Raw genomic sequence first — 13,703 nt, forward strand, 5'->3', positions numbered from 1 at the left:
GGACTTCCCCAGGATCACATAGCTAGTATGTGTCTGAGACTGGATTCAAACTCAGGTCTTCCTGATTCCAGGTCCAGCACTCTATCCACTGATCCACCTGGCTGCCATCACAGGTAACCTGGCATACGAAATTTTGAATATACATCATACACATATATAGATTTAGATGTAATCTATAACATAGTGCATTTATGCAGAAAGGAAGAATGTTAGAGCTGATTGGTGTGCTATTTGTACCTCAAAATAACATTAGAATCAAAAAGGAAATTCCAAATATATCAATTTCAGTTCTGTTCAATTTGACTAGATGCCTTCACAGGAAAGATTAAAAGCTATCTCTGGCATTAATACTAAATGCATATGCAATACAGTAAATTCTTCTTTGTGTTATTAAGCAATATCCATTTATTCTTTAATATTCTCTAATACCTTATGCTCAAACCCAATGTCATAAATTAGGCAGAATGCCCCGACAAGAATTGTCTGGCATAACGAAGAGATTCTGTTTCATTATAAAATACTGCATTTGTTATTCAAGACTAATACTAAATGATATTTGAAGAGAGTTTATATGGTATTAAACATATGGCTAGTCTTAGAAGTTCTGTGCTGTTTTATATGACATTAGCAAAAAAAATTGCACTTTTAATGCCGTAACTTGAGTGCTAGTCTCCCTTCATTACCAATAACAAAAGATATCCCCAGCATAGGGCCCATTAAGCCCCTTGGGGTGATCCAACTATAAACATTTCAGGAGGATTTAAAATAGCTTAAACATATGGGAAAAGCATAATCTCAGAAGTAATTTCTATATAAGGGTCTATTAATTTTTTTAAATAACCCTGATAACATTTACAGACAATACCAGTACATTCCATCGAAAGTGTGTTTGTCCTGTTGATAACCTATACAACGGTTAAGGTGCAGCTACCCTACCTCAAGCTTTACCTAGTCTTCTGAGGCTGAAAATAACAGTTCTTTCTAGCTTAATTTACTTCCTTACCAACAGAGTGATGAAGTCTGCCTCCCATTGGGATAACCCACCATTTAATGAAAGGCACATTGTTTTCTTTCATGTTGTCAAAAACTGTCCCCAAAGAGATTCTGTACTGGCCTAGGAAGATAGTATTCTATCTTTATAGTTAGAAGATTAAATCCTTTAATTCAACAAGCATTTAGTAAAGATCAACTTTGTGCAGGGCACTGTGCAAGATGCTGGGGGATACAATCATTTTTAAAAAGCCCCCCCTCCTTTGGGGGTGGATGACGGGAGGTGGAAGAACACAGTACACACAGAGATATGTAAATTTCAGGTGAAATATGTGCAAAGCAGAGATATGGACCTACACCAAAGACTAAAGAAAACTTTGAAGACAGAGAAATCAGCTGAGGGGATTAAAGGAAGACTTCATCAAGAAGATGGTATCAGAACTGATCCTTGAAAGAAAAGAAAAATTATGAAAGGTGACATTGAGGAAGGATTGTACTCCAGGCATAAAGTAAGATCTGGGTGAATACCAGAGATGAGAAGTTAAATTTGAGGCTCAGTTAACATTTGTTGAGAGTATCAAATGAGATAATGATTTGTAAAGCATTTAGCAAAGTGCCTGGCACATAGTAAATGCTATATGAATGTTGTTGTTGTCATTGTTGTTTTTAGTCAAGATTGCGTGGAACATACAGTGTATGATGGGCAGTAATATAAAAGAAGTAAGGAAAGGTAGGCTGTCACCAGATTATGGAGGGCTTTGTATTATATTTTGAAGATACTAGGAAATCACTGAAGGTTCTTAAGTAGGGAAATGATATGAAGACATAATGAAGGGAGACACTATGATTCAGCAGTAGCAATGCTAAATTTGTAGTTTGAAGTTCAGGGTTCAAATCCTAGCTCTGCCCTTTAATCATCTTGGAGACCTTAGCCTCTTAGCCTCTCAGTTTACTCATGGTAAAATGAGGGATAGTAAGATCATGGGATAGGAGAGAGGAGCTGGCCTCAAGGTCAGAAAGATCTGTGTTCAAGTCTTGCCTCTGAAACATGCTGTCTGTGTGATCCTGGGCAAATCACATGCCCTATCACTGCCCCAAGGACTCTAAACTGTATGTCGCAGAGTAGATGCTCATCTGAATCATCAGAGGGGGATCTTCTCACAAGTTCCTTCCATCACTAAATCTGTGATCCTAAGATTACATTGGGGCAGCTAGGTGGCGCAGTGAATAGAGTGCCAGGCCTAGAGTCAAGAAGATTCATCTTCCTTCCTTCATTAGCCATCTTTACTAAATGCTTGTTGAATTAAAGGATTTAATCTTCTAACTATAAAGATAGAATACTATCTTTCTAGGCCAGTACAGAATCTCTTTGGGGACAGTTTTTGACAACATGAAAGAAAACAATATGCCTTTCATTAAATGGTGGGTTATCCCAATGGGAGACAGCCTTCATCACTCTGTTGGTAAGGAAGCCTGAGACACTTATTTGTTGTGTGATCCTTAACCCCATTTGCCTCAGTTTCCTCATCTATAAAATGAGTTGGAGAAAGAAATGGCAAACTACTCCAGGATCTCTGCCAAGAAAATCCTAAATAGGGTCACAAAGAGTCAGTAATGACTGAAAAACAACAAGATTACGTTGATACTTCTGTACAGAATGGAGTAGAGAGGCAATAAACTGTAGGCAAAGAAACAGATTTGGAAGCTCTTAGGGTGGGAGACCTTCTGAACTAGAATGGCAACAGCATGAATAGGTGGAAGAGAACAGATGCAAGGGATGTTTCAGGGATAGAATTAATAGGACTTGGTTGATAAGTAGATGGAGGTAAGGGAAAAGGAAGAATCAAAGATGACTGGGTGTCTGAGATAATAGTAGTGTCATCCAAAAAAATGCAGCTGAGAGTTTGTCATAATTCATGACTGTACAGTGCAAAAAACCTTTGTGTTTATATTATATTTAATATAACTTATGTTAAAACACAATATTAAAAGATATCAAACTATTTTTTTTAATTTGAGAAATATATTTCTTAAATATCCTAATCTTATAAATCTGTAAGTGTATTTTATATCTATTATTCTAACTTTGCACGTACAAAAAAAAACCCCAAACACACATACTGGAGACATCAATGAACATGAATGGACTAATAAAGTGACTCATTAATGCTTACAAAGCTATTTATATGAGGTCAAAACATGATATATGTTTGATATCATTCTTTCTTTGTTCTAGGCTTTTAATATCCCTCCTTAAATGCCTCTACAATGAAGTAAAACTTCCAAAAAAAGTCACTGAGAGTGGGCGCAGAACCATAACAAGAGAAACACTATTTCATTTTTGTCTTTAAGTCATAATGAGAGAGGAGATGGAAGGAAGGGGAAAGGAATAAGCATTTATATTGGGTCTACTATACACTAGGTCTGTGTAAATGCTTTACAAATATATGATCTCATTTGATCCTCATAACAATCCTGAAAAGTAAGTGCTGTTATTATCTCCATTTTACAGTTGAGGAAAATAGAGGTTAAGTTACTTGCCCAGGTTCACATAGCTAGTAAGTGTCTGAGACTTTATTTGAACTCAGATCTTCTTGACTTTAGACCCAGGGCTCTATCCATTGGAACACCCTGAAGTCAGGGAGACTAAATTCAAAGCTGGTGCAGCTAGGTGACACGGTAGATAGAGTGCCAGGTCTATAGTCAGGAAGACTCATTTTCCTGAGTTCAAATCTGGCCTCAGACACTTACCAGCTGTGTGACCCTGGGCAAGTCATTCAACCTTGTTTGCCTCAGTTTCTTCATCTGTAAAATGATCTGGAGAAGGAAATGGCAAACTGCTCCAGTATCTTTACCAAGAAAACTACAAATGAAATCACAAAGAGTAAGACATGACTGAAAAACAACTGAGAAACAGCAACAAAATTCAAAACTAAGTTCCCAGTACTCTGGTGAATTATCCCTTTGTGAGCAATTGTGAATGCGTTTCTGAAATCAGCAGATTGCTAACTAATTCTGTTCCTTAGGAAAAAAAAAAAACAACGGCAACAACAAACAATCATAGATGATGACTGAAGTTGACCAATCTGTATGATAGATGAAGGAAAAGGAAAGACTGCAGGCCAGTAGTATTTATGAAAGTAACAAACGGAAGCGATCGATGCAGAACTCCTTTCAGGGAGCAAAGAGATTTCAGGAATGGTTTATTTCCTTCTTATGAGCTGGATTGCTTTAACATTACATACTTGATACTATGCCATGTTACATATACCCTAATACATGGCTCAAAACCTTAGCAGTGATGATTTTCTTAGCTGAGAGATTGATGTCTGAAATTCTAACTTGAATAATAGCTATGAAATTAACTGGCTAATGGTTTGTGTGAGAGAGAGAATTCTATCTTATCAACGTACATTTCCTGAATCATCACCTTCTGTCTCAAAAATCACTATGATCAGAAGATGGGAATTCCTAAGAGCATGTAGGAACAGCACCAAAAGACTAAAAATTCAGTGGCCATCAAGGTACCTCATACCAGTGTTTTAGCCATTTGTAAAGATTTATTACTATGGTAGGTTGTATTTGTTAATTTAATTTGACTGTCTGACCTCAAAATTTTACTGTGAAAATAGAGCAAGACATTCATTAGCCAGGATCCAAGAAAACAGAACCCACAGAAATCACTGCTGTTTAGGGAAATAACTAAGTAAAAACAAAATGTTCATTTGACAGTCTCAGAAAACAACTTTATGTGGTGCCTAAAATTTTACACAAGGCACAACCACAATGAAATCCTAACGATCCAAGCCTTTGAATGGACCTCAGTCATCAAATATTTAGTTATGCGCACAATATTCTACTTACTAAGGCAGGAAAGAGGAGTAAGATATTTTGTAAAGATTCCCAACAATGAGGGTTGAAACAAAAAGGCATGTTTAATTAAAAATTAATCTGGAACCCAAATTAATCCCAACACACTATTCCCTAAGAATTCCACTAATGGTAATATTTCTGTATCTTCAATGAGAAGGCACTGAATATATAATAACTAGAGCAAACTCAAAGTCACATCAGAGAGTAAATACGACTCCATGATTAAGTGGACCACAACAATGGTCTCCTTGCTGTGGTCCATACAGTGAAACCATAACTTATGGATACTGACTATGTTTATCTTAAGTCTTCCAGCTCATAGAACATGCCTATATAACAGATGGATAAAAGAAAGCTGCTTTTTCTTCCTGTCTTGTCCAGAACAAATGGTCTCAACATAAGTCCACATTCATTCGTTAACACCAGGGTTACCAAGGATGCCAAATCCTTGCTTTTAAACAGCTTGTCTTTTTCTCCCTCAGACAGAACAGCTCTGTGGTCTTCTCTCTGCTATCTGAGGCCATGTCCACATTTCTCTGTTTAATCCAGTCCCTGTGCAAACAATGAAGTCTCAGACAGTTTTAATTGACTCAGGGATGTTACACTTCAATTTGCCCTCGGTGCCACTAACCCTTCAACTGTCTCCTTCATTAAATGTCAATCTGCCCAAGGAAAGTGTGCCTTTTCTATGGGGCCTGTTTTTATGGCTCATCATTCTCTCCACTGGCGCATGTGTTTGTAAGTGCGTCAAAATGGCCTTACCTGCTGCTTTTGCAACATCTGCAGTTGTCATGTTTTGGAAACTGGAGCTCACTTTGAAGGTCACTGCTGGTCCCAGCACGCTGAAAGAGATCATTTAAAACAAAAAGTTCATCATTGAGTCCTCTAACATAATGTTCCTTTCCTATGAAAGCCAGATGAAAAACATTGACATATTAAGTGGAAAGCATCCAGGGTCACTGCTAGACCCCCGATTTGACCTCTCCTGGGTTTTGTATTTCATAGGCAGCATTATTCTTTGGTTCCCCTCTTCAAGTAATTCAATCGATGTGCTTTCCTTTACAAGGCACATGCTTCAGTGCTCTTATCTTTTAAAAAATATTCAAATCAACCCTAGTAACCCAATAATACCAAGCAAATGCTCATGCAAGATTGAGGGGGAAATTGTCACAGAAAGAGATTTCAGTTTTTAAGTTCCCACGGAATTATGATAAACAACTGGACCCTTAAAAAATCAACAACAACAAAAAAAGAATATTTACCAGAAGTCTTTAGAACTTTTACATAGAGTGAAGAGAATAAGCAGGCAGAATGAATCCCAGGCAGGAATGACCAAATAGGTATGAATTCCCTAAACATCATGTTGAACACTGACTTCTCTAGGTCATTTTACACCAGGATCCCTCATACTTTAGAAACAAATATAGTAGAATGCTATGTTATCCCAAATCAGAGGCCATTAGGGATTCAGGGCCAATCTTTAATGAAAAATAGACCAGCACTAAAGGACCTGAATCTTCTTTTTGAGGAGGGTTATTTAGTTTCCCTGATTGAAAACATACAGATTTCTAGCTTTATAGATTAACCTGTGATGGAGAAATATGTCTGTAATCAGTCAAAGAACAACCCTATAGAGAAATCTCTTACAAATCAATTGTGGCCTACTGATATAGACCACTTGCCATCGCCATGCCGCCATTGCCAATTCCCACCAATAGTATTATGACCTGTCTTCATTTCGCATATAGCCCTGTCAGTAATAATAAGACTTCAGAGAAAGAAAGGGCACTTCCCCAACTGGAAAAAGCTTGGGGACCCCTTCCTTAGAACATATGTGTTGCCATATTGGGTGAAACCCATAGCCTATCAAGCCTCATACTTTGCTTCACACTATGGTATCTAGGGACATGGGGGCAAAAATAGTAGCTATTCCCTATGCCATCATCCTCAATATATAGGATCAACCAATTCACCCACAAGCATTTATCAGACTTTGTTTATATGTACTAAGCACTGGGAAAAGGCAAAAGGCTTGCCTTCAAAGACATCAAGCTTCAAGTGGGGGAGACAACATGTAAATAAATAACATAGATTCATACAAGATAGATACAGAAAAGAAACATTACAGAAAGGTAATATTAGAGGGAAGGATCAAGGAGGTGGGTAGACTAGGAAAGGGCTCATAAGAAGGTGGTATGCCAGGTGAATCTTGAAGAAATCTAGGTATTCTAAGAGGCAGAGGTAAGGAAAGAGAGCTTTCCAGGCATTGAGGACAGTCAACGAAAAAGCACAGAAATAGGAGGTGGAGGGTCATCTATGGATGGAGGAATAGCAAATAAACCAGTAGGCCTGTATCACAGAATGGGTGAAAGGGAGTAGAGTTCAATAAAAGTGGAATGTTAGGAAGGCGACCTACTAGAATATAATAAATACAAGTAGTCTTCTCTAGGACAGGGGCAAGGAGGGAGAGAAGGAAAAAAAGAAATCTACATGATAACTTTGTTGTCTATTTGGAGGGAACAGCATGTTTTACATGGTAGATTTGCAGTTTCATGTGCAATCATCTTTTTATTATGCCATGTTATGAAAGTGCTTGTTTTGTTCCATGAACTGAAAATAAAATAAATTTAAAAATACATACATACAAGGATGGTATATTCAGACTTATAATTTAGAAAAAATCACTTTGGAAGCATTAGGTTAAAAGATTTAGAATTCAAATGGATCCTAAACTTCTTAGTCCAGTCATCTTATTTTATAAGAGAGGAAACACAGCCCCCAAAAGGGAAGATCACACAGGTATAATCAAATTTATAGCCAGGTCCTCTGAATTAAAATCCACCTCACTACACCAGACTGTGCCTTAAGCATTCCTAACTTTCCATAAGAACTCACTAATGACTTATCATGATAAATTTATCTATATTCTCTCTAACCATATTTTCTTTTTTTTTAAATTTCAAATAATGTGGTCCTTTCTACTAGCCTTTCCTCTTCTTTTTCTTCTTAAGATGGAAAATTTGAAGGATATACTTACAACTGAATTCAATCCAATTTGCCAGTATCTATTAAGCACTTACTATGTGTAGAGCTCTGTGCTAAGTTGAGTGTTGAGATAAAATATGAATATTAAGCTCATGGAGGTTGCCATCAAGTAAAGGAAAAAAATAAACCTTCCCTGTAGGTTTAGTAGAACTACTTCTATAGTTTAAAAATAAACTATAGAAATAAAAAAAAATCAAAAGATGGAAAAGGAAGGGTTATGTGAGGTCTAAGGGTGATAGGGAAATGACCAGATGATAGGGAAAGAGAGAAGAAATGGGAAACCCCTTGTATCTCCTGATGAAGTTCAGCACATAAAAGCCTACAGGACTATTTAGTTAGTTACCAAAGTCCAAAGTCTGCCTTTAAAGGTACTCTGTTGTTGAACCATCCCATTATCAGACTCTACTATACCAGGAGCTGGTATATGTCACCCATATATCATTACTTTTTCTCAGTACTTTTGCTCTCTGACTTGTAAAATCAACTTCCTAAAGGAAATGCAAAAAACCAAATACATACTTTGAATAATGATAATTAAAAGGGCAATAATAATTCAAAACTCCATATATAATTTGGCAACTGACTAATATTTCAATTTTCAATTCTATTTAGTTCAGTAAACATTTGTTAGACATTTACTATGTGTCAGGCACTGTGCTAAACATGGGGGATACAAAAAGAGGCAAAGAATAATCTCTGCCATCAAGGAGCTTAAAATCTAATGGAAAAGACAACATACAAACAAATATACACAAAGCAAGCTTTATCGAGGATGAATAGGAAAAAATGGTTTCTCTATTAAAATAATAGAATCTTAGAGAAAGAAAGGACCTCAGTAATTATTTATTCCAACTCCAATCCAAAGCATTCTTCCCTGTCTATGACATTCAGGGCAAACTCGAAAACCTCAATTCTAAGATTGTTTCTTGATTTCCTATGGTTTAGGATAACAGAAATATAGCCAGAAGGGACCTTTGAGGCCATGTATTCCAACTCCCTTTTTACAAATGAAGAAATGGAGGCTAGACTAGAGAGGTTAAGTGACTTGCCCAAGGTTACTCAGTGGACAACAGAGGTGGTATTTGACCACAGGACCTCTGACTCCAGAACTACTTCTTCCATAGGGTCATTTGATTCTACTCCCCTAGAGTACTCTGCCATTCATATAGCTTCAGTCACCAACCTTATCCCTAAAACTTTAATGGCTCTCTCTAATCTCCTCTAACTTTCAACATTTTCCCAAATCTGATTCCATCATTCCTAAACTAACTTATTGTGAAATATTCACCAATCCACACTTTACAATCCAATCAGTGATAGGTGAGTCTCTTCATCATGTGATGAGTATATCATCTCTTTTCTGCTTCAGTTAAGTTTGCTTGTGATAGTTAACAGCTAGCATTAATAAGCACTTATTACTTAGTATTTTCAAGTCACTGTCCAAAGTACTAGAGATATAAAGAATAGCAAAAACCTCCAATTGGAATGTTCTGCCTTCTCTAATTACTTAAATCCTACTCATCTGCTAGATGACTAGCATTGCCACACAGTCCAAATGACCTCAAAACTTATCCCACTTTATTTTTAAAAAACAAGTCTGGAAATTGTTGAATTGTTCATTTAGTTGTAGTTATATCCTCAGAGTTGTTGAATTGCAGAAAGCACCTTAAAAATAATTGTTTTTGTAACTGTGCAAGAATTTGTTCTTTTTAAAGTTTCACTAACGTCTTGTTTTTCATCACATATGCTTTTGAAAACACTTCTCTTCCCTCCCCACCCTTCCTGTCTTCTCTTATGACAAAGATAAAAAGAAATAAAGCAAGTGACATTCTATTCCAGGGGTAAGGAACCAGCAGCCTTGAGGCCACATGCGGCCCTCTAGGTCCTCAAATGTGAACCTTTGACCGAATCCAAACTTCACAGAACAAATCCAGGATTTGTTCTCTAAAACTTGGAGGCTGCAGGTTCCCCACCCTTGTATACCATATCACTGCTACCACCCACATTCCTGTATTTTGCACAGAAAACTCCCCATTCCTGCCCAGGAAGGGAGAATGATATACTTTCTCATCTCTTCTCCAGGCCAAAATTTGTCGTTATAATTATCTTATTCAATTCATTTTATTATTTTTTCTGCTTACATTGTTGAATCATTGTGTATATGGTTTTCCTAATTTTGATTAGTTTGCTCTATATCCATTTGTATGTATTCCCATGTTTACTTGAATACCTCATATTCATTGTTTCTTGCAGAACAATAATACTTCATTACATTCAGGTACCACAATTTGTCTAATCAATCCTCACTGCCTTCAAGAGATTTTAATTTTCCCAGTTGTTAGTGTCCATCCACCATAATAGCTTTGCATCCATTTTGTATATATCTATATGTTCTGTTCTGTGAATTTACATATCTCAGAGGAGAATACAAGTTCTTCGAGGTTAGGGACTCTCTCACTTCTATAGTCATGTCCTCAGTGCCTAACACAGTGCCTGGTACATATTGCCAACATACAATAAATGCTTATTGATTGCTAGATTAATTAAATTGATCAGTACTCATTTTATTTTTTAGCTCCTTGCTATTACAAAAAGTATTATTATTTTGGTGAGTATTGAAAATTTCTTTCTTTCTTTAACTTCCTACTACCTGAATATATTGATATTTTAGCCACTTTTCTCTTTTAAAAATTCCAAATTGTTTTTCAGAAAGGTTTGACTAATTCATGGAGCAACTAGGTGGCGGAGTAGATACAGTGCTGAACCTGGAATCAGGAAGACTCATCTTCCCAAGTTCAAATCTGGCCTCAGACACTTATAAGCTGTGTGATCCAGGGCAAGTTATTTAATCCTATTTGCCTAAGTTTCTGTTTACAGATGTTTCTCATCTATAAAACGAGTTGGAGAAAGAAACAGCAAACCACTCTAGATTCTTGCCAAGAAAACCCCAAATGAGATCACAAAGAGTCAGACACTACCTAAATGATGAAACAACAACAAAATAGAGTAATTCACAGCCCCACCAACAATGTATGAGTGTAACAATTTTCCCATAGCCACTCCGACAGTATTTCTTTTTTTTTCACCTTTTCCAATATGCTAGAAGTGTCAAGAAATCTAAGAGTTGTTTTTAACTTGTATTGCTGTTATGATTAGTGATTTGGAACAATTTTTCATATGTGATAACAGTTTGAAATTTTTCTTTCATAAAATCTTCAGTCATATATTCTAAACCATTTATTTATCATGGAAAGGCTCACATACGTGTGCTTATTCCACATACATATATACACACATGTTATCAGACCATTACCAGAAATATTTATGCAAAGATTCTTTTCCCAATTAGCTGTTTACTTCTTCATCCTAGCTTTTATGTATATGAAAGCTTCTCCATTTTGTGTAATTAAATTTTATGTTGTATATCTTTTATTGTCCTCCCTCTATTTTTACTAGGATTCTTCTCCCAGGAATTTCTGCAAAAATGCCATTCATTTCCTTTCAATTCTTTTTTAATGATAAGACCTTTTATATTTCGGTCAAAGATTTGAAAATTATTGTAGTACTGGGTATGAGATGCTGGTTTAAATCTATTTTTTAACCAAACTTCATTCTAAATTTCTGAGTAGTTCTTGTTCAAAAGTGAGTTTTTCTGAAGTAGTTTATGTCCTTGGTTTTACTGGGTTAATGAGTTCAATGGTGTCTGATTCTTAACAATCTAGTCTGTTCCATTGATCTTTTTAACTATTATGAAATAATTTTGATAAATACTGCTTTATCAAAGAGTTTGAGGACTGGAAATTCTAATACTCCTCTTCATACCTACTTTTTTCTCCATTACTTCCCTTGATTCTGGACTTTTTGTTCCTCCACATGAATGATTATGAGTCCATCTAGTTCTATAACATATCTTTTTTTGTAGTTTAATTTGCATAGCACTAAATCTGTAAGATTCTTTAGGTACTTTAGTAATTTAAATTACTTTATTATTTTATAATTATATTTATATTTATAATTATGTTTATATTATAATTATAAATTATTAGTATACCTCAATCTTAATAAATATCTCTCCAATTAAGTATGCCTTTATTTATATAAGGAAGAGTTAATGACATCATTTACAATCTCTTTAAATCTTAAAAAAAATGACTCACAGGCATTTTCTTAATTTCATAGTTATTTTGAAGCAAAGTTCTCTTGATGTTCTCTCTTGCTGTTAATTATTATAGCTAGATACAAATAGTAATAATTTTCTGGGTTTAATTTATATCATTACATTTAACTTAAGCTATTACATTTCTCAATTAATTTCTTTGCTAATTCTTTAGAGTTTTTTATGTCACCTACAAATTTGGCTAACTTTGTTTCATATTAGATGATTTTATACTTTTAATTTGTTTCCCCTGTTTAATTGAAATCATTTTCCTTTATAGGACCATGTAAAATAATAATGAGGAAAAGGCCACCCTCACTTTACCCCTGCATTTATTAGGAATTTTCAAGTGTTTCTATATAGAATGAATTACAACAATAATGACATTTCTGATATGTTAGGCATTGTGCTAAGGTTTTATAATTGTTATCTCATTCAATACTCTCAACCCTAGGAGGTAAGTGCTATCATTAGTCCCATTTTACAAATTTTACAAATCGTTTTATGGATGAGAAAACTGAAACAAACAGACTTCAATGACTTGCCCAGGGTCACATAGCCAGTAAGTGTCTGAGGTCAGAATGGAACTCAGATCTTCTTAACTCCAGTCCCAGCACTTGATGCACTGTACCTCCTACCTTCCTAGTGGTAATGCTAGTTTTAGGTTTTAGATAATGTGCAGTTAGGTGGCACAGTGGATAAAGCACTAGGAATGGAGTCAAGAAGACTTCTCTTCTTGAGTTTCAATCCAGCCTTAACCCTGTTTGCCTCAGTTTTCTCATCTATAAAATAAGCTGCAGAAGGAAATGGCAAACCACTCCATTATCTTTGCCAAGAAAACCCCAAAAGGGGTCATGAAGAATTGAACTTGATTAAAAATCAATTCAACAACACCATATTGAAAGTAGCTCTACAATGCTTGTGTTTTTTAGGGTTTTTAGGCTAAATGGATATTATATATTATTAAAGACATTTTATGCAACTAGAAGTACAATTATGTGGTTTTGATTTTTGATGTTTTTATTCTAATTACTTTAGTTGCTTTTCTAATGTTGAACTATCCTTGCTATAAACCCAACTCAGTCACAGTGAATAATTTGGGAGATACATTGTTTGAGTTTTTCTACTAAAATTTTATTCAAAAAATTTTCATCAACAGTAAGTAGTGATACTCGTCTATGATTCATTTTCTTTGCTTTATCCCTCCCTGATTTAAATTAGGATAATATTTGCCTAATAATGGGAGTTTCATAGCTTTCTTCTTTAATTATTGGTAATAGCTTGTTAGAGCATAAGTATTAATTGCTCTTTAAATGGTGAAATTAACCTTTAATGGATCTGAGGTTCCCCTTTACATACTTTGGCAAAACTTTTATTTCTTGTTCAGTTTCACTCTCCAAAATTAGGTTGCTGAAAATGTCTTTTTTATGTCCTACTAACTTGGGTATTTTATATTTTTGTAGGTAAACAACAATTTACCGTAAACTTTCAGTTAGGCTAGCATATAATCATTTATTTTAGGTTCTAACGATTTTTTTTCTTCCCTCTGATTTGAATTCATGTTGGCCATATTTTTTTCCAATTTTAGTACTTTGAATTTTTTCTTTTTTCTTAGATTACTCTAGATAAAGGTTTATTA

General features: G+C 35.3%; 1 protein-coding gene across 1 annotated transcript in view; it reads right to left on the reverse strand.

The window, feature by feature from the left end:
* Positions 1–13,703, reverse strand: part of PTPRN2 (protein tyrosine phosphatase, receptor type N2) — a 1,506,109-nt gene that overhangs the window by 757,613 nt on the left and 734,793 nt on the right. Inside the window, exon 11 of the mRNA XM_027841109.1 lies at positions 5,626–5,705. Within this exon, the coding sequence (XP_027696910.1) occupies positions 5,626–5,705 (80 nt within the window). The remainder of the gene's footprint in view (positions 1–5,625; positions 5,706–13,703) is intronic.

Source organism: Vombatus ursinus, unplaced genomic scaffold (genome assembly GCF_900497805.2).
Source record: "Vombatus ursinus unplaced genomic scaffold, bare-nosed wombat genome assembly UNPS02014852.1, whole genome shotgun sequence".
Taxonomy (NCBI): Eukaryota; Metazoa; Chordata; class Mammalia; order Diprotodontia; family Vombatidae; genus Vombatus; species Vombatus ursinus.